Here is a 24109-nt window from a genome sequence, read left to right as displayed (position 1 = left end):
AATTAGACCGGACTAAAACCAGTACTGCATTTTAACTTTATTTTACTTTTAGAAGAATTCTATTCTGACTTAATACATTAAAGCAGAAACAAGTACTTATTGCCACTGGGGAAAATACTTAGATATGTAATACCTTGTATTGTAGCACCTTTCATACATTTTCAGTTACTGTGATGTAAGAAAAAACATTTATTATACAGATAATATAGTTTGCTCATAAAATGGTCATATTTGCTATATTGAACAGGAAAAAAATACATTTTAAATTTGTCTTTCTTTACATTTTGGACGTTATAGATACCTTTAAGACTGACAGAAACCTTAGACCCTTTTCCCTGAAAAAAGAAAAAAGCATGATAACACAATATGTGCTTCCAGTTCAAGGATTCGTAGCCTGGGGCTCATTTATTGACTGTAGATTAGGAATATTTGGTTCAGGCATTAATTTATAAATTATCCAATTGCATGTACTTTTAAATCAGCTTGTTTACAAATTAATCGGTTAAGATTTTAAAAAGTCAACCAAAATACTCATCTTTGTCGTGGTGCTGTTGCCATAGGAGGAGGAAGACTTGGATTTTCAATGCTGAGAAAGGCCTTGGGGGTTCCCCTCACTCGTTTAGCCCTGGTCACTGTGGAATCCTAGAAGAATTCTTCAACATGAAAGGAATTTTAGATATTATCTAAGTTGCCCGTGAATGACTTTAATATTTATTATTATTCTAAAATTATGTCAGTAATATACAAATGTATTTATTTTTTAACTCAAATTATTCAGGTGAAGTTCTCTTTGGCACCTCCACTCCCCACCCAAATTTATGCAAATATAAGTCTACTGTAATCATTTAGTTTATAAAGGGTTTATTTTAATATTTTAGAGCAATTTTTGCATACAGTGTAATTTTTAGTTACATTCATAGTAATTGAAAATGTATATTAGATAGTTCTTGAAGTTATTTTTTTCAGGGGTATGTTGTTTCTGCTGTAAGATTCAACAAATTTAGTTCCATCTTCCCCCTTTTAGAGATGTGGGCAGTCTGTCGCCAACTTGTTCCATGCATGGTATGTCTGTTGCTCTTTTCAAGCTTATTAGATTTAGATCTCAGATCTAACTCTTCCTACTTTAGTTTTTCTAGAATTTCTGGCTACTTCTGATGGGTTAATATGTGAGTAAACCCTGGATTAGGAGTTTGAACACCTGTATTCTGTTTCTGATTTGGTCACTATTCAGCTATGTGACCTTGGGAAACTCCCCTATCAGGTATCCCTTTCCTCAAGGGAACAGTAGAGATGATAATGTTTGACTTAACTCGTTTGTTTATTGTGAGGATCTGAAGAGATACAGCAGTGTATTTTGTCAACTGTAATGATCAAGTCATTTATTTACTTGCGTGTCCACTGTGGACCTGGAGCGGAGGTGCTGTGTCTGTGTCTCTTCTTTATGTCCAGTCCAATGTCTTCATTTGGGTTTGTCCGTGGAGGAGGTACTCAAGTTGATGTTTACTAGAGGTTTGAGTAAAACAAACAAGCAAAAAAGTGGTAAAGAAAGTAGTACTATTTGTCGGGGAAAATTTTTGGTAGTACTTACTAAAGTTGAATATACCTTATGACCCAGGTCATAATTTCACTCCTAGGAAAATACCAACAGAATGTAAACATCTTCATCAAATTTCATATCCAAGAATGTTCATAGCCCCACAATTCATAATAGCAAAAAGTAGAAGCAACCTAAATCCACAGTAGAGAAGAGAAATATGTTTGGTCTGTTCATACTACGAGGTCCTGTAGGGCAGCAGCCAAGAGCAAGCTGCGATTCTGGGTAACTGTGTGCGTGCCTGTCCTGTAGTGTTCAGGGAAAGAAGCTGGACAGCAACGAATGTTCCATTTTTATAAACATGGTTAAAAGCACAGAAAACTAATCTTGGGGGCTGGAAGTCAAAATAGTGCTGCTCGTGGGCAAGGCTGATGGGGAGGACATGGGACACCAGAGCTCCTGACATTCTTTTGCTTTTAAAAATCGTAGGGGGTAGTTACGTGGATGGATGTGTTTGCTTTATGAAAACTCTTTGAATTGCGCATTTGTGATTGGTGTACTTTTTAATAAGAATGTTATACTTCAATAATAAGTTTTTTAGAAGGTAGGGGAGGAGATGTGTGAAGTCCATTTAAAAGTGCTTGGATCTTTTTCACCCTTCTCTTATGAAAATGGCAGTGACCCCTGAGGGTAGAATTCCACCTGCCTTGCACTTACATATGGATGGGATAGATTTGGCCTGTCAGAATTACATTATTCTGGTTTTCCTTGGTTTACCAGAGAAGTTGTCAACTAGATCTTTCTATTTATTGCACTTATTCATTATGCAATATTTGATACATCAAAAAGTGTAATGCAGTTTTAAGGAATTATTTTGTGGAAACAAGCACGTGGTAACAAAATCTGAACTCCTTTATTACAGAATTTTTGAACTAGCATGGGCTGGTGGTTGTGTCCAATCAGGTGGCCTGGCCTCACCTCTCTGTGTACACACACACGCTCTTCAAAGTGTGTAGATCAGAATTGAAGCCAGAATTTAAAATCAGGTCTAGTGACTCCAAGATCTTCATTCTTTCTTTGATACTGTGCTCTTCTTTATCTTCCAAATTTCTGTCTCAAATCCTTTTTGGAGCAAGGAATGGCATAAGTAGTCATTCAGACTTTAGACGTGCAGGTTTTCTAACAGGTTGAGAATTACAAGATAGTTTTCAGTAAGTAGAAAAACCAAACTTCTTCCTTCCTGTAGTTTTCTTATTTTGACCTTATTCTGTCTTTACATTTTTCTTATTCCTAGGTACTAATATGAAAAGTATGTATAGGATTTGACAGTTACAAAGGTAAAGAAGCTGTTGGTTTATTTAAAAAATGCAAACAAACAATTCACATAAAGCGAAATAAAGTCAGTAAACAACAGGAAAAATCTTTGATATGAAAAATTCATATTTGAGCCACATTAGTATACCATTTTATAACTATTAAAGTAATAAAAGTTTTTAAAAGATAGAACGCTTAAAGTTGATAATGTAAAGTGGTGTGGTGGCCTGACCCTTTTTTAGGAGGGAAAAGGTATGTATGAAGTCTGTCATTTGACCTAGTAATTTCAGTTTCACCCTTTGAAGTTTTTTTCAGAAGAAATAGTTCAAAAAAGCAAAACACATGTACACACAGGTATTTCTTATCTCTATAGTTCTCAAAAAACTAGATATAAAGCAGTGGGGCAGTGGGGAATAATCTGCTGGATTATGCTGCAGCAGCAAGGTATATTTGGTATATACCCATTTGTATTATTTGGAAGATACATAATCACAGAGAAGTATTTGTTATCATAGATGAAAAGTAGATTATAAAATAGGTATACTGATTGCAACTATAATACATAAAAATAAAGTCACGTAAAAGCTAACCACAGATAGACTTCTATTTCTAGATTGAGGGACTACTAGTATTTTTAATAACTTATGTTTTTTGTAGTTTATCATCTGTTAGAAAAAATTATAATGACCAATTTTGATGAGTTAAGCATTTTGTCATTAGTGCTATTTTGCTTACCTTGTACATTCATTACATTTTTTTTGTTTTCCAAGTCAAGTTGTTGTCCTTTCAATCTTAGTTGTGGAGGGTGCCATTCACCTTCAAGTTGTTGTCCTTTCAGTCTTAGTTGTGGAGGGTGCAGCTCAGCTCCAGGTCCAGTTGCCGTTGCTAGTTGCAGGGGACGCAGCCCACCATCCCTTGCGGGACTCGAGGAATTGAACTGGCAACCTTGTGATTAAGAGCCCGCTGGCCCATGTGGGAATCGAACTGACAGCCTTCGGAGTTAGTAGCACGGAGCTCCAACCACCTGAGCCACCGGGCCGGCCCCCATTCATTACATTTTCAAAGGCTTAATGTAAAAGTAGATGAAAATGAATGGTTCAACTATCATGTTCCCAAGTCATTGTATAGTACCTGGCACATACGTGTATACTGCAGCTGATTGATTACACGGGTTAAAAGCTATTTCCCATCATGTATCAATTTATATACATTAGCGATTTCTTTGTTTTAAATTTGTTCTTCTTTCATAAGTGTGCCTACATTTTTTCATCAAGTCGTATAATGGATGTGGTGCTTTGTAAAATGGGTTATTCCCTTCTAATTCTGAGCAAGAAAGCTTGCAAGGTCTTCGAGCCCTTCTAACCCAAGGCCAGACATGTGGGATATGTCTGTACTTGAATCCATAAAACCTGGCACTTAGCTTGCAATAAATATTTATTGAATGAGTCAGAAGATTAACTTTTGAATCCTATCTATGCCATTTAAATAGTAGTGTATGATTTTGAACAATTCTCTTGGGTTATCTTTTTGAGCCTCAATATTCTCAGCTATAAAATGGGAAAAATAATTTCCAATACTGAGGATTGTTATGAAGATTAAATCAGTTTAACGAGTGTTTTTATTATCTATGGCTGTATAACAAGTTACCCCAAAACTTAGTGGCTAAAATTAGCCAACATTTATTCTTGATTATCTCAGTTTCTGTGGGCCAGGAAGGAGCAGCTCAGCTAGGTGGTTCTGGCCTGGGTGTCTCTTGAGGCTGCAGTCACCTCAAGGCTCACCTGGGGTTGCAGCTGCCTCTAGGCTTGTTCATGTGGCTGTAGGCAGGCCTGGTTCTTTCAGAGCTGCCTCATGACATAGCAACTGGGTTCCCTCAGAGAGAGTATCCAACAGGGAAGCTTCGTGTTGGAAGTGACAGCTCATCACTTCTACTGTATTCTGTTTGTTAGGAGAGTCAGTAAGTCCAGCGCACACATGGGGTGGGGGAGATTACACAAATGTTAGAGGCTGCCTGCCGTGATAAGAAAGCGGGTAGTGTTTTTCCTCCCATTCTAAATTCTTTTATCCTTTAAAATAATCTTCATCTCTTAAGAACAATATCTGATAACAGCCTAACAGACATTTGGGCAAACAGGATGTTGAATCATAATGCTAAATGGACTATAAGAGGATGACCAAAAAATAAAATGTCTTCATTTTCAGGTGCCACTGTACAATTTTGTTTTTCGGTTTTCATGATGGCTTAATGAAAAGAATTGAGGTTGTCAATGAGAGAATATGTAACTTTTACTGTTATAAACTGAGGACATCAGTGTATGTTCTAAATTTTCAACTACTTTAATGTGAAATTTAAATAATCTGTTATGAATTATATATATTAGCATATGTGGGATGGTGATTAAAGAATCTGTTTACACAGTTTAGAATTATCTTGTCCTTTGAAAGTGCCAATTTAGTTTACTTGGTATACCAGGATATCTTTTACCGTTAATGTAGCTCTTGAGTTGCATCAGGTTAGACATAGCTTAGCTTTGAATTCTGTTCAAAAGCAATTTGTTATATGCCTGTAATGTACTTCCTGCTAGAGTAAATGAAAAATTACAGCTCACAATCTCTGCCTTTGAATTTACAACCTGTTTTGGAATAAAAGAGGGAGAGAAATTTGCAGATAATCCTGTTTGGGCAGAATCACCAGTAGAAGTTGGTTAAATTAAGTTACATCATATAATTTAAAATATTGTTTGACTTAAAAAAAAGGAAAGAAATATGTGCTGGTAAGGATGGATTGCCAAGTTACACTGTTAAGTGAAAATAGCAAGGGTACAAAACAGCATGTATAACGTTCTGAGGGTGGTGTTACGTGAGTGCAAATGAGGGGTCTGTATATATATGCATAAGTCTAGCTGTGGACAGTTTTGGGAAGACTTGGTAAGAAACTCCTGGAGAGTAAGACTGGGGGGGGTCTTGTGTAAGGGGAAAGTTGATTCACTTTTCTTTGCCTGCCCCTTTTTTTCAATGCGTATATATTTAAAAATAATTGCCCAGTCTGCTAACATTCAGCTTTAAGAAATGTGTTTAATAATATATATCCTCATTTTATTTACTGCTCTACCTGAACATTGAAATGGACACATTTGCAGAAGAGCTTGATTTGAGCAGTCAAGTCTATTTTTAAAATCCTTCTTGGCTCAGGCTCACGTTTCTTATTTTATTTACAGGGAGACCAAATTTTGAGGAAGGTGGACCAACATCAGTGGGAAGAAAGCATGAATTTATACGATCAGAAAGTGACAATTGGCGTATTTTTAGAGAGGAACAAAATGGAGAAGATGAAGAGGGAGGTTGGCGGCTAGCTGGATCTAGACGGGATGGCGAGAGGTGGCGGCCTCATAGTCCTGGTAAGAATTCTTTTGAGGGTTTGGTGGAAATGGTTAGGGAATAAGCGGAAAAGATAAACTGTTTTTTTAAAAAAACAACTGGAGTCATTATTTATGTCATCACTCAGTCTTATTACTACAAAAAATTTCAACAAAAATTCCCTACATCTATTCAGTTGATTAAAATCACTTATTTTTCTGGGGCAAATAGTGGGGTTTAATGGGAAGCACCTGCTCTTAACTGCACAACCAAGAAGAGTGTTTCGTTTGGTTTTGTCTAACTCTAAATCTTTGAGTCTTTTTTTAGCATGCTTTAAAACTTATAAATGTATAATTAATTACACGCTCTCTTAGGGACATGTGCTCCCCCTAAAATGTTTTTTTTTTCCTGCATAAGAAAGAATTCATTCTTTCAATTTTTTTTTTGTCCTGAAAATGTGATTTATGCTTATTTGAAGAATAAACTTTAAACCCAGGTCAAAAACAATCACAAGTTCATTTTTTTTTTGGTCCCTCTAACTTTAGAAAAAGGAGAGAGAGTAGTAGCGATTAGTGGTTTTGTAAGTTCTTCTGTTCGACTCTGAAGAATGCTTCAAACTGTTTCTTCCCTGACATTAGATATGCTGGTAATTGAAGACACTGGTGCTTTGTGTCAAAGTTCATTCCCTACCAGAGTGCTGATTCCATGCCTCATGATAATCAGATGCCACTCTAGCTTGAATCGTGGGGTCAGGAAGAACTGAAGCATACACAATGTGTACATGTCTTTTGAATTTCACGTGCATAATGTAAGATTTTATCTATGAATCATGTGCCAAGAGAGCTTACCTTTATTAGAGGAACTTAAAATAATGTAAACTGTTTTTATTTGCTTTTTAAAATCAAGTTATTAGCAAAACCACTAGTCTTGCTCTAAGTAAACATAACAGGCATTCAGAGTGCTTTCTGGAGTGGTGGGTAGGGAGAAACTTTGTGAAGTTAATCTTTGGATGAAGTTATACTTGACGACTGTTTCTTGGGCGAGTTTTCTGTCATTAGTGGGCATTGTTTACATCACAGTTATCGAGGCAGTTCTCATCAGTCTGTGTCCTGGGCAACCAAATGTTATCATTCTCTCCAAGGCATCACAGCATTTTTTGCTGAGCTTGCCTGTAAGCAGAGGGTTTGTAGACTATGTTCCCAACAAGCATTCAGTGAGAATGGACAGGATCTGGGCTGAGCGAGAAGAAAAATTCCAGCTGATCAAAAACAAACAAGGTGAATGTTTTGGAAGATGAACAGTGTTTCTGAGCCCAAATGTCTGATGTTGATTTTGTTAAAGGGAATTGAACAAAGTAAAATTTAGTGTCATATTGTACCACCGACCCTCCTCAACCAACAACTTTGATTTTGGATATATATTGTCTTTTTCTTATCTTTTCTGAATCTTTCTCCCTAATGTTTGGCTTTCATGTCAGTTTTATTTGTCATCAACTTGACAATTTCCCCCCAATTTTTATCTATATAGTTTTAAAAGATAGTTTGGGGGAATATAAAGATATATGGAGCGGGAAAAGCACTGTGAAGATGCATTTTTAGAAACGAATACTATCTCCTCTTTCAACCCATCATATTAAAAATTGAGTCTGATTATATCCGTTGTTATGTTACTCTTCACGTTTCTTAGATGTTAATCTTTTATTAGAATTGATTAAAATTTTAATATAATGATTTTGACTGATTTTTATCTTGTGAAAATAGTATCACACTAGTTCTGATGTAAGGTCTGTAAAGCAGTGGTCAGTCTTAACGAGCTGCAGATGTGCCTTACCTGCTACATTTACTTTCATGAATAAAGTTTTATTTGCTATTGGTAAGACAACGAAATTATGGGACATACTTTTATTAAAGTAGGGTGTATTAAAGTAGGGCTCACATCTGGGTGTACATGGAGGTGGAAGCGTTAAGGGCAGCTAAGCATCTGCTCTGGGAGCTGAACTTAGGAAAGTCAGTAAGAGAAACATGAGCCAGATGCCTAGAAGGATAGATTCCTATCATGGTGCATACTTACAGACGGGTTAGAAAAGATAGTAGCAGACGGAGTGCTCTGGAATTCAGCACTTGATCACGAATACTTCTTTTGAGTAATGACTCTAGGTTACATTTAAGGAATCTGTGTATCAAATTCCTTAGTTTTCATGGAAGGTAGTAAGTAGTGTTCTGTTGTTGAAAGTAAAAGGTGAGGAGTGTGGGAATGATATTTCCTTACCTTTTGTGAGTGGTTGATAAGATACTACCTGTATTTGACATTTTAATATTTTGCCCTTTGGTTTTCAGTTTGATTTTTAGATTGCTCATTTTAGCAAACTGAGCCTCAGTAGTAAGAACATTTCACTTTGGCCTCATTTCTTTGTGTTTCTCCCACAGAGAAATCAGTCAAGGATAGAAAATTCAAATAGGTTAAAACCTGCCTCTCTTTTTAAGACTCTCTTAGACTCAGGTTTGCCACATTTTAACAAGTTTCCCTTTCATTTTTAGAAAAATACTTTAGGATCTTTTATTCTTAAGCAGTCTCTTTTTGTTGGATAGTGGATATAATAGTATGCTAGGGTGGGTTTAGGAATGTCCTTGGGGGTGTTATACGGAAATAAAAATTCCCTAGGGAAAGTTAAGAGATGAGAGGAAGGGAAAGAGGAAGCATGTTGTTGTGGAAAAAGCAGTAGAGGATGTAGAAATGAATTATAATTCTGCTTTGCAAGTAACTGCAAGTTACTTCTGCTGTCAGAATTTTGATTTTTTTAAACTATAAAATTAGGGTAGTGGGCTATACAAAATCTCTGACATTTGTCAGTACTATAATTCCATGACTTACTGTTGGGAGTCAGAGTTACAAAAGGGATCTTGGTGCTAGCAAGTAGGCATGATGGTTTTGATATTATGAATTGACACAGGGAACTGGTCTTAGCCATAAAGAATGATATTTCCATGAGAAGAAATGCTTGAAGACCTGCCAAAGGGAAGGCATGGGTTTTAGTATGGAAAGATACCCAATGCTGCAAGTCTAGGCCACATGAGTGGCTAATCAGCATTTCAATCAGATACCTAAGGCTTATTAAAAATACATACTTCTAATGAAGTGTCCTTTAAAAGTGATTTGTTTTAAATGTGTCTTTAAAAGCCTTGGAGTATGTCATAGCTTGGTCCTTAATGAAGTTACCTACTGTCACTCAGTGATGGTATTCGTATCCTGAGCTCGGAACTTCATGTAATTTGCCCAGTTTTCTCTTTAGTAGGTTGATCCATTTGAATTTGCTTTCAGTGGTAGTTTTCTCCTTTATTCCCATCCATGGTTTTCTTTTTCCAGTGCTGTCATAAAACGTCTCTAAGGTTTCTGTCCCCTCCTCATCCCAGATGGCCCTCGTTCTGCAGGCTGGCGGGAACACATGGAACGACGGCGAAGGTTTGAGTTTGATTTTCGAGATCGGGATGATGAACGGGGTTACCGAAGGGTGCGCTCTGGCAGTGGCAGCATAGATGACGACAGGGACAGCTTACCAGAGTGGTGCTTAGAAGATGCCGAAGAGGAGATGGGCACATTTGACTCCTCTGGCGCTTTCCTGTCTCTCAAGGTAAAACGTGTGTTTTAAATGGCATGACAGGCACTGACCTTCTACCAAATCAAAACATGGTGTTAACCTTTGGCTGTATTTTTTGCTACAGAAAGTGCAGAAAGAGCCTATTCCAGAAGAGCAGGAGATGGACTTCCGGCCTGTAGAGGAAGGGGACGAGTGCTCTGACTCGGAGGGTAGCCATAATGAAGAAGCCAAAGAGCCTGATAAGACAAATAAGAAAGAGGGAGAGAAGACAGATAGAATAGGAGTTGGTGAGGCGCAGTTTTGTCTTTTACCTTTTTTATTATTGAACCAGAAGTTTCCTAAATTGTTAATTTAAGATTACTTCATGTTACAGAAGCTAGTGAGGAAACACCCCAAACCTTAACATCATCTGCTAGACCAGGTACTCCTTCAGACCACCAGGCTCAGGAAGCACCACAGTTTGAGAGAAAAGAGGAATCCAAAACTGAACAAACAGAAAAAGCTGAAGAAGAGAGTCGGACAGAAAATAGTCTGCCAACCAAAGTGCCCAGCAGAGGGGACGGTATGTATTTATGAGAGTGACAAGCATTGGGATTCTGCTGGGGCCGGTGATCACATGACAAGAAAGGCTTCTGTCTGTGCCTCTAGAACTGTACTAGTGGTGAGTTCCTAGAATAGATTACTTCCCTGGTAAACCTAGTCAAACACTGCTTCCCACACATGTGTCCATCCCTGAATTCACCAAAATAGTTAGAGGAAGGAAGGTGGAGCTCAGGAATCTCATTTCCTAGGTTGTGAGGACATAACTACCTTGGTCAATCCAGCAAACTGGGCTGCTGATTCTCTGCAGTCATTTGATTCCCACGTCAGACAGGTACCTTCTTCTCACGCTAAGGCTGTGTGTGCCAGATGACACACCAAAATGCCATTGTTCCAAAAGAGGCCAAAAAGGGCATGTGGAAGTCTCATCACCTTTACTAGAGAATAAGCTTAAAGTATGTTCTCCACCATTACTGTATTGATTTCAAATTGCTCATGTACCTTAGTAGGCAATGTTAATGTTCATTTCCATGTTTATTCTTTACATATTTGAAAAACGACATTGTAATGCCTGGTTTTGAAGGGTTAACTGATTGATTCACCATGAAAACACACCATTTAACGAGACCTATGAGACGTTGCATGATCTGACATCTGCCTCCCTCCGTGTAGTGTCAGCACCAGTCTCTGACTCCTTCATGCTATTCACCAGCCTCACAGCCTGTTAGGTCCCAAAATGTGCCTTGTTCTCTTGTCTTATGGCATAGCACGTGTTATTCTCTGTGCTTGACACTCTCCCACTCCACGTTCCCACGCTGGCTTAGGTGTCTTGTTTCTTAGACAACCAGCACTACTTCTAATGTAGTAATACAATATTATAAAGATCTGTTTATCTTTTTTGCCCAATAAACTAATATTTTGAGGGCTTGAACCAAAGATTTCTTTTTAGTTTTTCATGTCTTGAACAAAGCTGAATGAATGAATTCAGCAAATATTTAAATCTCTACTATATACGGAGGGTGCCAGTGCCAAAAAAGCGTATACAAATTTTAAGAAAGGAAAACTATTAAAATTGTAATACTCAATGTATACCGATAATAAAAGATGAATACAAGTCACGTTTAACTTCTGCAATTACAAGAGGTGCTCAGAGTGGTTACCATCAGCGTCCAGACACTTCTGATTATGGCGAACTACTGCTGACCAAAGTGTCCGCTTGTCTGCATTATTTTAGCCCCCCTGGTATATCAGGCAGGGTGTGACTTGTACATTTGGAGACCTCTTTCATTTGTGGTAGTCATTTTTCAGTTATGATGGCCCCAAATTACTTGTGGTTCATTCTTTTGAATGTACATGCCTGGGGCTTTATTCTAGGAGATTTTAGGATGGACTTAAAATATATGTGTACTTTGAGAGTCTTCATAGATGTGCATTAAAGATTGAAGCTCTGGGTTTAGAGGAGATAAAGCATGTGTGTATCATAATCTAGGGCAAAAAGGAACTACATGAATTCACAATTGGCAAACTCCTGGAATGCTTCAGGAAGCAAGTGTCTTTGAGTTTGTCTTGGAATAATATGTAGAATTTGGAGGTAAGTGTAGCTGGATAAAATGGGAGAGGGCATTCCAAGAGTAGGTAGCAGTGGAGCAAACGTGAGGAATTGGGACTGACCCAGGCATGGGCAGGAATCAGCTCCTGTTTTTACTTAGATGAAGTTGAGGTGTGAAAGGAGAATGGTGGCAAACATGGCTGGAGCATGGACTTGACTGTATGAAGGGTTGATGCTGTGATGACAGATGGCTGCAGTGTGACCTGCTGGGCTCCTCAGCAGCAGTCACTTACGATGGAGGCAGTGCGCCTGTAAAGGGAGATAGTGGCAGATGAGGTTTCCAAGTAGCAATTGGTAGGACGTAGTCACTGCTCGTACGTCAGGGCCAAGGACAGGGAAGAAGCAAAGATGAGGGGGGTGCCTGAGAGGATCATGGTACCATCAGCAGAGAGAGTAGAAGTTGAAGAGCACGTTGGGAGGGGAAAGAATACATTCAGTTTTGAACATGGGTTCTGAGGTGTTGATGAGGAATTAGGTAGAGATAGCCAGAGAATAGTTGTGAGTACGGGACTAGAGCTAGATGGGAAGCGTTCAGGTCCAGAGAGAGGATGAAAATTCACAAAATTGCATATACTTGTTTGGGGTGAAAAGAAAAGTGGACTGAGAACAGACCCTTGGGTAATTCCTATTTTTAGAGGATAAAGAGGAGCCAGAGAAAAGTCTTCAGAGGGGAGTGTGAGTGCAGGGCGACTAAGGAAGGAGAACGTTTTCAACTTAGATTTGGGTAGATAATGTCAGATGCTACCAAGAGGTTGGATGATGAGGATGAGGAAAATACTGGATGTGGGGACTTGAGGTCACTGCTTATCTCGGAGAGAGAAGCTTTACTTACTGGAGGGGTGGGTGTGGAAGTCACCCTGTAGCAGGTGTGGGTGGTGGCGAAGTGGAGACAGCTTGTGTGCATTGTCCTTTTAGATTGGCAAAGGAAGGGAAGAGCAACAGGGGCAGGAATTTGGAGAAGCTGTCTGTAATTGAACAAACAAGGTTTCATAGGGGAAACCGCAGTTGTATTGAATTCCTTCCATCCCCCTTTCCTCCTGAAGAGCCAACACACAACCTCTTTGGCAGTCTTTATTCTTACTGAGAACAACTTCCTGCGCAGTACAGGTAGACAGACTCCAAGTGTTTTTCATTGTCCTACAAAATGTAATGTATTGAGTTACATTAATTATGACTCGAGATAGGTACTTACTCAAGATAATTGCAGGTATTTTTAATAAAGCTTTCGATGATGAGATATGACATCTTTGAGAAGATTTGCAGTGCCTTGTTAAGTGTCTTTACTATGTGGAGACCTGATACAAAGAAGGAATTAGACTGATGCGGTTTGTTTTCAGGAGGTAGACCTGCAGCTGTTGGGTGGATGCTCTAGTGACACAGGTAGGCGCTGTCGGAGGCCCTTGGATACCTTTTACTCCTTAGTTTTGTCATTCTATGGCGGTACTTCTGACATTGTAGGGAGAAATACTACACTTCTCCATAGGAAGGAGCGGCCGTATTCATGACACAGGTCACATTTCTGTTGAACCCATTTAGCAAGCTGCCCAACGTGATCATGCAGAGTTATCCTTCATAAGAGTCTCTGTATTTTAAAGGGTTTTCATCTGTCTACGTTCTTTTCCTCTAGAAATGGTGCCTGATGTCCAGCAGCCCCTGTCCCAGATTCCTTCTGATCCAGCCTCTTCTCTTCTCATACTTCCACCACCTGGTCCCAGTCCTACTGCTGCCCTCCGGCCAGTAGAAACGCCGGTCGCAGGTGCCCCTGGAATGGGCAGTGTTTCCACAGAGCCGGATGATGAAGAGGGTCTCAAACATTTGGAGCAGGTAAAAATCAGACAGTTCTTTCTTTTTCTCTCCTCTGATACCACCATGAAAATTGGAAGGCAATTGAAGGAGTAATCAAAAATGGAACTTTTGTGCGCTAGATCGTATGTACTGGAAAAGTTGTTTGTGTATCTAGTATTTATTTGTGTGAGTAATTGTCTTTCAAATCATTTCATGCTTTTAAGTTTCTGCTATGTAGTAGTCATTATGTCAGGTTATTTTTTGCTCTTCTGAGGTTGCCCTTAGCTGTTTGCTTTTCTTTTTTCTTTTTGGAAATTAATGGAATCAATTAGCCAAAAATGGCTAATGCAAGCAGCTGTGGATGGACACTGTGTCTTCTGTGTATTTTGCCTGAAGTGTGACAGAAAAAATAGTCACACTCTCAGGATATTAAATCTTAGTTATGTCTCTAGGTTTCCCTAAGATTGTACATACCATTATTTATGTGCAGAGTAAGTGATAGCTTGTTTTCTGCAGAAGAAATTATCTGTAGAAATACTATTCCTTCAGGGTGGGATGGTTGGTGGCAGGAAATGCTAAAGAAAGAAAGAAAGGGGGTAATGTCTTACTACAACTTGTGAAAGATTTTATTTGTAATTGTATTAGTTGAGCCTTTGTGCTAGTAACACCCATGTTTTTACAGGTTTAGTTTATACAATTTAGGATTGACCAATGGCTTATAAGTTTAAAAACTACTCTTATTAAGCATGTTGATTAGAAGCCTGGGTTTTGATCCATCCAGTTGGTATTTTAATCTCAGTTCGGTTTGCTTAATAATTTTGAGACCTTGGCCTCTCTGAGCTTTAGTTTCCCCTTCTGTAAAATGGGGATAGTACCTGTTTCATGGCATTGTACGATGTGTTCCTTGCACAGATCAGGTGGTCCAAAAAAGGCAGGCTTTTTTGTGTGTGTGTGTACAAGTAATTATGCAGGATCATTTGTTTCACAATCCATTTTTTATTTTTCTCTTAGCAAGCTGAGAAGATGGTGGCTTATCTCCAAGACAGTGCACTAGATGATGAAAGACTGGCATCAAAACTGCAAGAGCACAGAGCTAAGGGAGTTTCAATTCCGTTGATTCATGAAGCCATGCAGAAGTGGTATTACAAAGATCCTCAGGGAGAAATTCAAGGTAGATTGTTCCATTCTGCTTTAAGTACAGGGTCTGCCATTACCTCCAGATTCTGTAAGATGGTGATTGTTTAATGTTAATTTGCATAATAGTAGATGGGCTTTCTTTTTCTGTATGTATAGAAGACATTTTTATTGGCTTAGCCCCATAGTACTTGATGATTTCAGTGTGGGGAGGGAGAGTCCAGTGAAAAGAACTTGAATACAGGGCCTCATGTGAGTGGTAGTACGATAGAGACATAAGCAGAATGCTTAAGACTCCCTCCGTTCTGGCATCCCAGCTGGTTAATAGGCAGGTGGGTTGCTTACCTCTCTGTACTTCAGTCTCCTTACCATAAAAAGGTGATGGCAGCAATTGTGGAAAATCTTGCTTAATGTTTCGCTGAAGTGGAGTTGATATTATAAATGATAAAGAACTATTAAAAATGTTTGAGAAGAGAAAGTACCATATTATAAACTAATTCCTTAAAAGATTTGTTTGGTGCGTAAGTTAAAGTAGAATGGGGAGAGAATACTTTAAAGGACATTTGTTGATTCTTCATTTCTGCTTTCGAAATCTTTGCTTATAACCTGAAATTGGTTGTTGACTATATTAGTGTCAGTTTCATGATAGTGTTTTACCAAGTACAGCCATCCTGTGAGCTTTCTCCAACGTAATAACTCCCTTTCCACTCTCAGTCCCTTTTCCCTGCTTTATTCTTCTCCATAGCATCTGTTGCTACCTGGCACTATCTGTATTTGTTCATGATCTGTAGAATGGAAGGTACACGAGAGCAGTGCTGTGTGTTTAAATTTACTTTAAAGTAATTGTTGCTTCACATGTGGTTGTAAGAAATAATACAGAGATTCCATGTACCCATTGCCCAGTCCCCCCAGTGGTAGCCTCTTGCAAAACTAGCTCAGTATCACAATCAGGATATTGACATAGATACAGACAAGATTCAGAACCTTTCCATCTCAACAGGGATCCCTCATGTTGCCCTTTTACAGATACACTATTCCCTTCCCACTTACACCCCCTTCTCCTCCTTATTCAACCCTGGCAAGCACTAATCCGTTCGCCATTTCTATATTTTGTCATTTTAAGAATATTATATAAATGGAATCATACAGTATGTAACCTCTTGGGCTTGGCTTTTTTCAGTCAGCATAATTCTCTGGAGATTTATCCAGGTTGTTGCATACATCAATAGTTTTTTTTAAAATTTACTGAGTATTAGTATTCCGTGATACGGATCTATCATAGTTTGTTTAACCATTTATTCATGAAGGGCATCTGGGTTCCACATTTTGGGTGTTATAATAAAGCTATAAAACATTCATGGATTGGTTTTTATGTGAACATAAGTCTTCATTCCTCTGAGGTAAATCTTCAGGAGTGCAATTGCTGGGTTGTATGGTGATTACATGTTTAGTTTTTTTAAGAAATCACCAAACTGTTTTTTCAGAGGGGCTGTACCATTTGTATTCCCACCAGCAATCTATGAATGATCTAGATTGTCTATATCCTTGACAGTATTTGTTGATGTTGCATGTGTTGATATCTCACTGTAGTTTTTAATTTGCATTTCCCTAATGGCTGATGATGTTGAACATCTTTTTATATGCCTATTAGCTATTTATCCTCTTCAGTAAAATGTGTCTTCATTTTTTTTGCTCATGTTATAATTGGATTGTTTGCTATTTTCACTTTTGAGTTTTGAGAGTTCTTTATATAGTCTAGATAGTACTCCTTTGTTAGATACATGGTTTGCAAATATTTTCTCCCAGTCTGTATCTTTTTATTCTCTAAACAGTCTTTCACAGAGCAAAAGTTTAAAATTTTAAGGAAGTCCAGTTGACCGATTTTTTTTTTCTTTTATGGATTGTGCTTTTGGTATTAAGTCTAAGAAGAACACTTTGCCTAGCTTCAGATCCCAAAGATTTTTTTTTTCCTATGTTCCCCCCCACCCCCGGAAAAAATTTACTGTTTTATGTTTTACATTTAAGTCTGTGATCCATTTGCACTTCAGTTTTGTATAAGGTTAGGACCTAGATGAAGGTTTACTTTTTTTGCCTATGGATGCCCAGTTGGTCCTGGACCTTTCGTTGAACAGGTCCTCTCTTGGATTGTTTTTGCACCTTTGTCAAAGTTCAGTTGAGCATGTTTGTGTTGGTCTGTTTCTGGATTCATTCATTCTGTTCCTTCGATCTATGTATTTGTCCCTCCACCAATACCACAGTCTTGATTACTAGCTACATAAGTGTTGAAATTGGGTTGACTGATTCCTCCTGTTTTATTTTTCTTTCCAAAATCGTTTTCAGCTTTTCTAGTTGTTTTGCCTTTCCATAGAAATTTTAGAATAATCTTGTCTATATTTACCAAAAATCTTGCTGAGATTTTAACAGGAATTATGTTAAACCTCTATATCATTTTGAAGAGATTCAACATCTTTACCATGTTGAGTCTTCCAATCCATGAATATGATATGGTATGTCTCTCTATATAGATCTTTGATTTCTTTCATCAGCTCTGTGTAGTTTTCAGCATAGATTCTATACATGTTTTATTAGATTTTCACCTAAGTATTTTATTGTTTTTGAGCAATTATAAATTATATTTCAGTATCTGTGTGTTCATTGCTACTATATAGAAGTGAATGTTGGATGTTTATGTTTACCCTGTGATCTTGCTGAGCTTACTTATTAGTTCTAAGAATTATTTTTTGTTAGATTCCATAGGATTTTCTAAATAACATTATTTGTTATTTACAAATAAGGACAATTTTATTTTTTCGTTTCCAATCTATATGCCTTTTATTTCTTTTTGTTGCCTTTATTGGCTATTCCAACACTGTGTTGAATAAGAGGGATGAGAGCAGACATACTTGCCTTGTTTTTCCTATGTTCCTATCTTAGGGGGCACACATTCAGTCTTTAATATTAAGTGAAATGTTAGCTACTGGGTTTTTGTAGATGCCGTTTATCAAGTTGAAGTACCCTATTTTTTGAGAGAGTTTATCATAGTTGAGTATTGGATTTTGTCAAATGCTTTTCTACATCTATTGATCTGATACGATTTTCTTCTTTAGACAGTTAATATAGTGAGTTATTATGTTGATTGGTTTTTGAATATTGAGCCAGCTTTGCATCCTTGAAATAAATGCCATTTGGTCATCATGTATACTCTTTTTATATATTGCTGAATTCTATTGGGTAATATTTTGTTAACGGTTTTTCTATCTGTGTTCATAAGGAATGTTGTTTTGTAGTATTTTTGTTCTGTTTTGTTTTACTCTCATTTTCTGGCTTTGGTATCAGGGTAGTACTAGCTTCATTAAGGGATCTGGAAATTATTTCCTGCCCTTCTGTTTTCTGCAAAAAGATTGTTTAGAATTGGTATTAATTCTTCTTGAAATGTTTAGTGGGATTCTCCAGGGAAACCATCTGGAGACTTTGGGAATTTAGAAATTGCAAATTCAAAGTCCTTAATAGTTTAGGGGTATTTGAAATTATCTGTTTAATATGGGCGAATTGTGGTAGTTTGTTTTTTGATGAATTGGTCCATTTTATCTAAAATGTCAAATTTGTGTATGTAAAGTATTCCCTTATTATTCCCTTACCTTTGTGATACTATTCCCTTGTTATCTTTTTGATGTCTGCAGGTTCTGTAGTGGTATCTCACCCTGTTTCATTCCTTATATTGGTAATTTGTTCAGCCCTCTTTTTCTCTTTGTCAGTCTTGTTAGAGATTTGTTAATTTTACTGATCTTTTCAAAGGATCAGCATGTTTCATTGATTTTTTTCACTATTGTTTTTATTTTCAAGATTGTTGATTTCTACTCTTTATTATTTCTTTCCTTCTGTATCTTAGAGTTTATTTTGTTCTTCTTTTTCTAGGCTCTTAAAGTGACAGCTTATATTATTTGAGGCTTTTCCTCTCTTCTAATATAAGCATTTATTACTATAAATTTCTCTCAGCACTTCTTTAAATGCGTACCACAAAATTTGACATACATATTTTCGTTCAGTTCAGTGTTTGTTATTTTTTGTTTTCTAATTTCCCTTGAGACTTCCATTTTTAACCTATGGATTATTTAGAAATGTGTTGTTTAGTTTTCAAGTGTTTGGAGATTTTCTTGTTATCTTTCTGTGTGTGAGTTCTGGTTTGATTCTATTGTGGTTGAAGAACACACTGTATATGCTTTCAATTTTTAAAAATGTATTGAGGGGCAGCCTGTTAGCTCAGTTGGTTAGAGCACGATGCTTGTAACACCAGGGTTGCCGGTTCGATCCCTGCATGAGCCAGTGTGAGCTGCGCTCTCCACAACTAGATTGAAGCAATTACTTGACTTGGAGCTGATAGGTCCTGGAACACACTTAAAATAAATAAAGAAGTTTAATTAAAAAAAAAAAATTATTTGTGGCCCAGAGTATAGTCTGTTTTGCTGCATGTTCTGTGGTACTTGTATGTGTATTTTGCTCTTTTTGGAGTATTCTATAAATGTCAGTTAGATCTTGTTAGTTGATGGTGTTGTTGAGTTCTATAATCTTGTTGGTTTTCTGTCTAGTTCTCTGTCAGTTGTTGAGAGGGGTGTTGAAGTCTGCAGCCACAATTGTTGATTTTTCTGTTCTCTTTCAGCTACAAGATTTTGCTTCACAATTTTGCAACTTTGCTGCTTGTACCTTTACAATTACTATGTCTTCTTGGTGATTGACCCTTTATTATATATAATGTCCCTGTCTCTCATTTTCTTTGCTCTGAAGTCTACTTTATCAAATACTAATATAGCCACTCTAGCTTTTGATTAATCTTTGCATGGTACATCCTTTTGTATCCTTTTACTTAACCTCCCTCTATTGTTATATTTGAAATACTTTCTTGTAGACAGTATCTCATTGGGTCATGTTTGATGTTGCTGGGTTCTTCAGCTCCAAATCTGGGATATATGAGGTAAAATGAAAACCCAGGGCTTTCACCACCTCGTGGTTCCTCAAGCCCCAAGGCCCTGAGTCAGTCTGCCTGTTTCTTCCACCAAATTTCAGAGTCCTCTTTTATTTGTCTTATATATAATGTGCCAGGGGTTTTAGTTGTATTTATCAGGAGGAGAAGGAAAAGTACATCTATTCCATCTTCCTGGAAGTGAAAGATCCAGGACTTTGTTTTGTTTACCGCTGTATTCCCATAATTGGTTGTCAGTAAATATTTGCTGACTGAATAAATGAATGATTACTGAACAGAGTGTATTTGTTAATTTTGTGTATATTTGATTATTTCTTACTATAAAACATCTCTAGAGAATGTTAGTTTTTTTCAAACTCTTAACCAAAGCCAGATTTAGTCTTACCTGGTAAATGAATTATAATTTGTCTTAATTTAATTGATTATTCTTTATACTTTACTATCTTTGGAGTAGTCTATGAATGTCAGATCTTGTTGGGTGATGGTCTTGTTGATTTTCTGTCTAGTTCTATCAATTGTTGACAGAGGGATGTTGAAGTCTTCACCTATAATTGTGGGTTTTAGTTGTGTAATCTCTGGCAGAAAATGAAAAGCAGGAAGAGTAGCATTCAGCCCTGCATGTTTCTATTCTCTGTGCTTAAGTGGATACAAAGTCTAAGAACAACCAACTTTTTTCAGTTTTATTTATATACTTTCTGACAAGCGGATCCTAGGGACTGAGTGAGATGGAGACATTTACGCTCCTTAAAAATAACTAAAGCACTGCTGAGAATCTGGGACTTGTAGACATAAGGCCTATTTCAAAATCATTTCTGTTGTATTATATTAGAAGCCTGTTTACCGCCTTTGGAGATAAATTAAATTATCTTACAGATTATTTGAAGGGTGCCACCTGAAACAGAGGTTTACCTTGAATGAGGATTAGACCCAGAAAACACTTTTTTCCTTTTTAGCCTGAAAAGGATTCTTATTGCCCTTCTATTTTAATTGGTCTTGTTATAGGTCCCTTTAATAACCAGGAGATGGCAGAATGGTTTCAAGCTGGCTATTTCACTATGTCCTTATTGGTGAAGAGAGCATGTGACGAAAGCTTTCAACCTCTTGGTGATATCATGAAAATGTGGGGAAGAGTTCCCTTCTCTCCTGGTCCAGCTCCCCCTCCTCATATGGTAAGTACCTCACAGCTCACCCAGAACATATGTTAAACACAGGAACACTTGCTTCTGTTACATCTAAAGATGAGAAAACTATAGTTATTTTAAAGTAATTGCAGTGGCACTGGGAATTCTGAATCGGAGACTGCGTACCTAGCTATAATGATCTTTTCAAAACTCAAATACCCATGCCCTCCCTCCTCCCCACCCCCACCCCCACCCCTCATGCACACACACTTGCTTTCTCTCAGGAACAGAAGCTTTCAGTAGCTCTCCAGCAGGTGTAGAGGGAAGAACAACACCGTGTCCTGCCTTGCCTGTCAGTTCCGGCATGTTTCGGCACATCCCTTTCTCACGTCAGAGCTTTCGCCTTCATCTGCTGTGCTCCTGCACGGTTCACTTTAGAGTTCCTTGTTGCCTCTACTTAGAGTGCGTTCTCCTCCTCCTCCCCTCCATTTGCCTTCTGACTCATAAAGTTCCTAAATTTAAGGTTTACCTTAAAGCAAATGTTGCTAATGTAAAAGTCCACTGCTTTGGAATATTTTGAAACTTTAAAGAATATTAGGTACTGATATTTTATAATAACTAAAAATGGGATCAAATGTCACCCCTCCCCCTAGTATAGTGGCAGTGGAGTACCTTTGAACGGGAAATCTCACTCCTTGCAGCTGCTTCTGAGCCTGTCGCCGTAGAGCTCCTTTTGGAGAGCTTTGGATCTGGGCCTTAACTTTTCCTTCTCCAGGCAGGAGTGTCTCCAGGTAGGGTGCTGGCCATAGCCAAAAGTAGCCCTAGTCAGAAACTTGTAGTGTGAACAGTGGATTTTCATAGTGACATCACCACTGACTTTCTCATCAACTGCATATCAAGGGCCTGTGCCAGGCCTTGTGGTAGGTTCTTAAGAGATGAAGGTGAATAAGACACAACCTCGGTAGTCAAGGGAGTTTATAGGTGAGAATAGTGGCTCTCAAATGTTTTGACCATAGCCTGTAGTAAAAACACAAAAGTGAGTTTTATATCACTTCTCTATGTGTATGTGTGTGTGTGTGTGTATATATATATATATATATATATATATATGAAACAAGTTCCACAAAACATTTTGTGCCATGCACATATTTTGTTCTATTTTTTTCCTTTTCTAAATATACAAATGTTGATCTTGACCTAGCAATTGATTTTACAATGCACAGATGGGTTGAGACTTCCTGTAGTTTGGAGAGCAGTGAAGATTCCTAGGTTAGGGGAATTATTTCTGACATTCCTGTTATAAATCCAAAGAAAAATTATACTGTGTACTATTGTATATAATTTTAACTTACATACCAACTTTGAGTTTTATTTCTCTTCTCTGAAATTGGGATGAGTTTTTATCTTGATGTTTCTGAGCTGAAAGCTCCTTACTTGGAGCTTGACATACATTTATTTCCTGACTTGCAGTTATAGGGCTAAGCCTCACTCAGACTCGCTTAGGGGAAAAACCAGGGGCAATTCTGCTTCCTGTCAGTGATTGCCTTTGCCCTGAAGTACACTGAGAAGAATCTACCTTGCTGATGAACGTATCTGGAAACCTAGGTTTTCATGTAGAAATTTTAGATTAACCTAGCATAGCTTCTATCTAGCTTCAGTATTTAACAAGAAAGAAAAGTGTTCCTGAATTTCAAATATTTTATTCCAAACTATAATTTGTGTATGAAAAAGATATAAGCTATTCACTAAAGGTTTGCGTAAGTTTAGTCTATATCACCCGTATACTTTTTCAGTAGTTCCTCTTATCCACAGAGGATACGTTCCCAGACCCCCGGTGGATGCCTGAAATCGCAGATAGTACCCAATCCTATATAGACTATGTTTTTTCCTGTACATACATACCTATGATAGTTTAATTTACGAATTAGGCACAGTAAGAGATTAACAACAGTAACTAATAATAAAATAGAACAATTACAACAATGTACTAAAATACGAATGTGGTGTGCCAATACCTCCCCGCGCCCCCCCCATCTGATAACCAAGACAGCTATTAAGTGACTTAACTGGCAGGAGCATCTACAGTGCAGCTATGCTGGACAAAGGGATGATTCATGCCCAGGACGTGCCCCAGGAGGGAGGGAGTGGGAACCGCGTGAGATTCATCACACTGCTTAGAATGGTGCGCAGCTTCGAACTTACAAATTGTTTGTTTCTGGAATTTTTTAATTGGTCCACGGTTGACCGCAGGTAACTGAAACCTTGGAAAGTAAAACCACAAGTAAGGGAGGTGTGCTGTGTTTCTGTTACCTTACACTTCACAGTTCATTCTTTTTCCCTTCACATTTCATACATTTTTCAGCTTTTCAAAATTTAAATTCCTGCCATGTTATTTGAAATATAAGCTAAAAAACAAGGTTTTGCTGCAGTTTATTTTCTATAACTATGATGTATTAATAGCAATAGGAAAATCTAATTTTGGGGTAGAGAGTTATAGTTTTCAAAGTTTTTATATTCTTTTTAATTTAAAATTTTTCATCATCTTAAGAAGACATACTTACATACTGGCTCCCTGTATTCATTATGTGCCATTATAAAATTCCTATCATAACCTTTTCTTTAACCTTTAGATAGTTTTATTCCTTTCTGTTTGTCCCATTTCAGTAAGTCCTACATGACCTCCAATTTTATGAATCACTTTTAAGATTGAGAGAATTATACTTTTTTTTAGTTACACTAGTAACTAGTACAGTTCAACATTCAGCTTCAAGGGCCGGAGGGGAAGACAGCAGCTGAAATAAGTAAGGACCCTGTCCTGCCTTAGTTGAGTCTCTTATATGCAGACAACCACCTTCTCCCACTAGATGGCACTGTTTGGTTTTTAAAGATGCCTGAGTTTTTAGAGTTAAGCGTTTTGGACATAAAGTTGAAGTGGGAAATGAAGGTCTGGATTTGTTTTGCTTTCAGATATATGTACTAAATGACTTTTAGGCTCTTTGCAATTTATTCAGTGGTATTTCTTCCCCCCCTCCCTTTACTCCCAGGGAGAGTTGGACCAGGAACGACTGACCAGGCAGCAGGAACTCACGGCTTTATACCAGATGCAGCATCTCCAGTACCAGCAGTTCCTAATACAGTAAGA

The 24109-nt window shown here is 37.7% G+C and overlaps 1 protein-coding gene across 3 annotated transcripts in view; it reads left to right on the top strand.

Annotated features, from left to right (window-relative positions):
• The window catches only part of GIGYF2 (GRB10 interacting GYF protein 2), a 117238-nt gene that overhangs the window by 63916 nt on the left and 29213 nt on the right, over positions 1-24109 (top strand). For 2 of the 3 annotated variants that reach the window (XM_033111968.1, XM_033111970.1), the window contains exons 9-16: positions 6067-6246; positions 9616-9833; positions 9925-10087; positions 10174-10362; positions 13577-13773; positions 14746-14905; positions 20849-21015; positions 24012-24103. In XM_033111968.1, coding sequence (XP_032967859.1) covers positions 6067-6246; positions 9616-9833; positions 9925-10087; positions 10174-10362; positions 13577-13773; positions 14746-14905; positions 20849-21015; positions 24012-24103 — 1366 coding nt within the window. The remainder of the gene's footprint in view (positions 1-6066; positions 6247-9615; positions 9834-9924; positions 10088-10173; positions 10363-13576; positions 13774-14745; positions 14906-20848; positions 21016-24011; positions 24104-24109) is intronic. The other variant, XM_033111969.1, reaches the window with a different exon arrangement.

This window comes from Rhinolophus ferrumequinum, chromosome 8, assembly GCF_004115265.2.
Source record: "Rhinolophus ferrumequinum isolate MPI-CBG mRhiFer1 chromosome 8, mRhiFer1_v1.p, whole genome shotgun sequence".
NCBI lineage: Eukaryota > Metazoa > Chordata > Mammalia > Chiroptera > Rhinolophidae > Rhinolophus > Rhinolophus ferrumequinum.
This window is presented reverse-complemented; position numbering and strand designations above follow the sequence as displayed.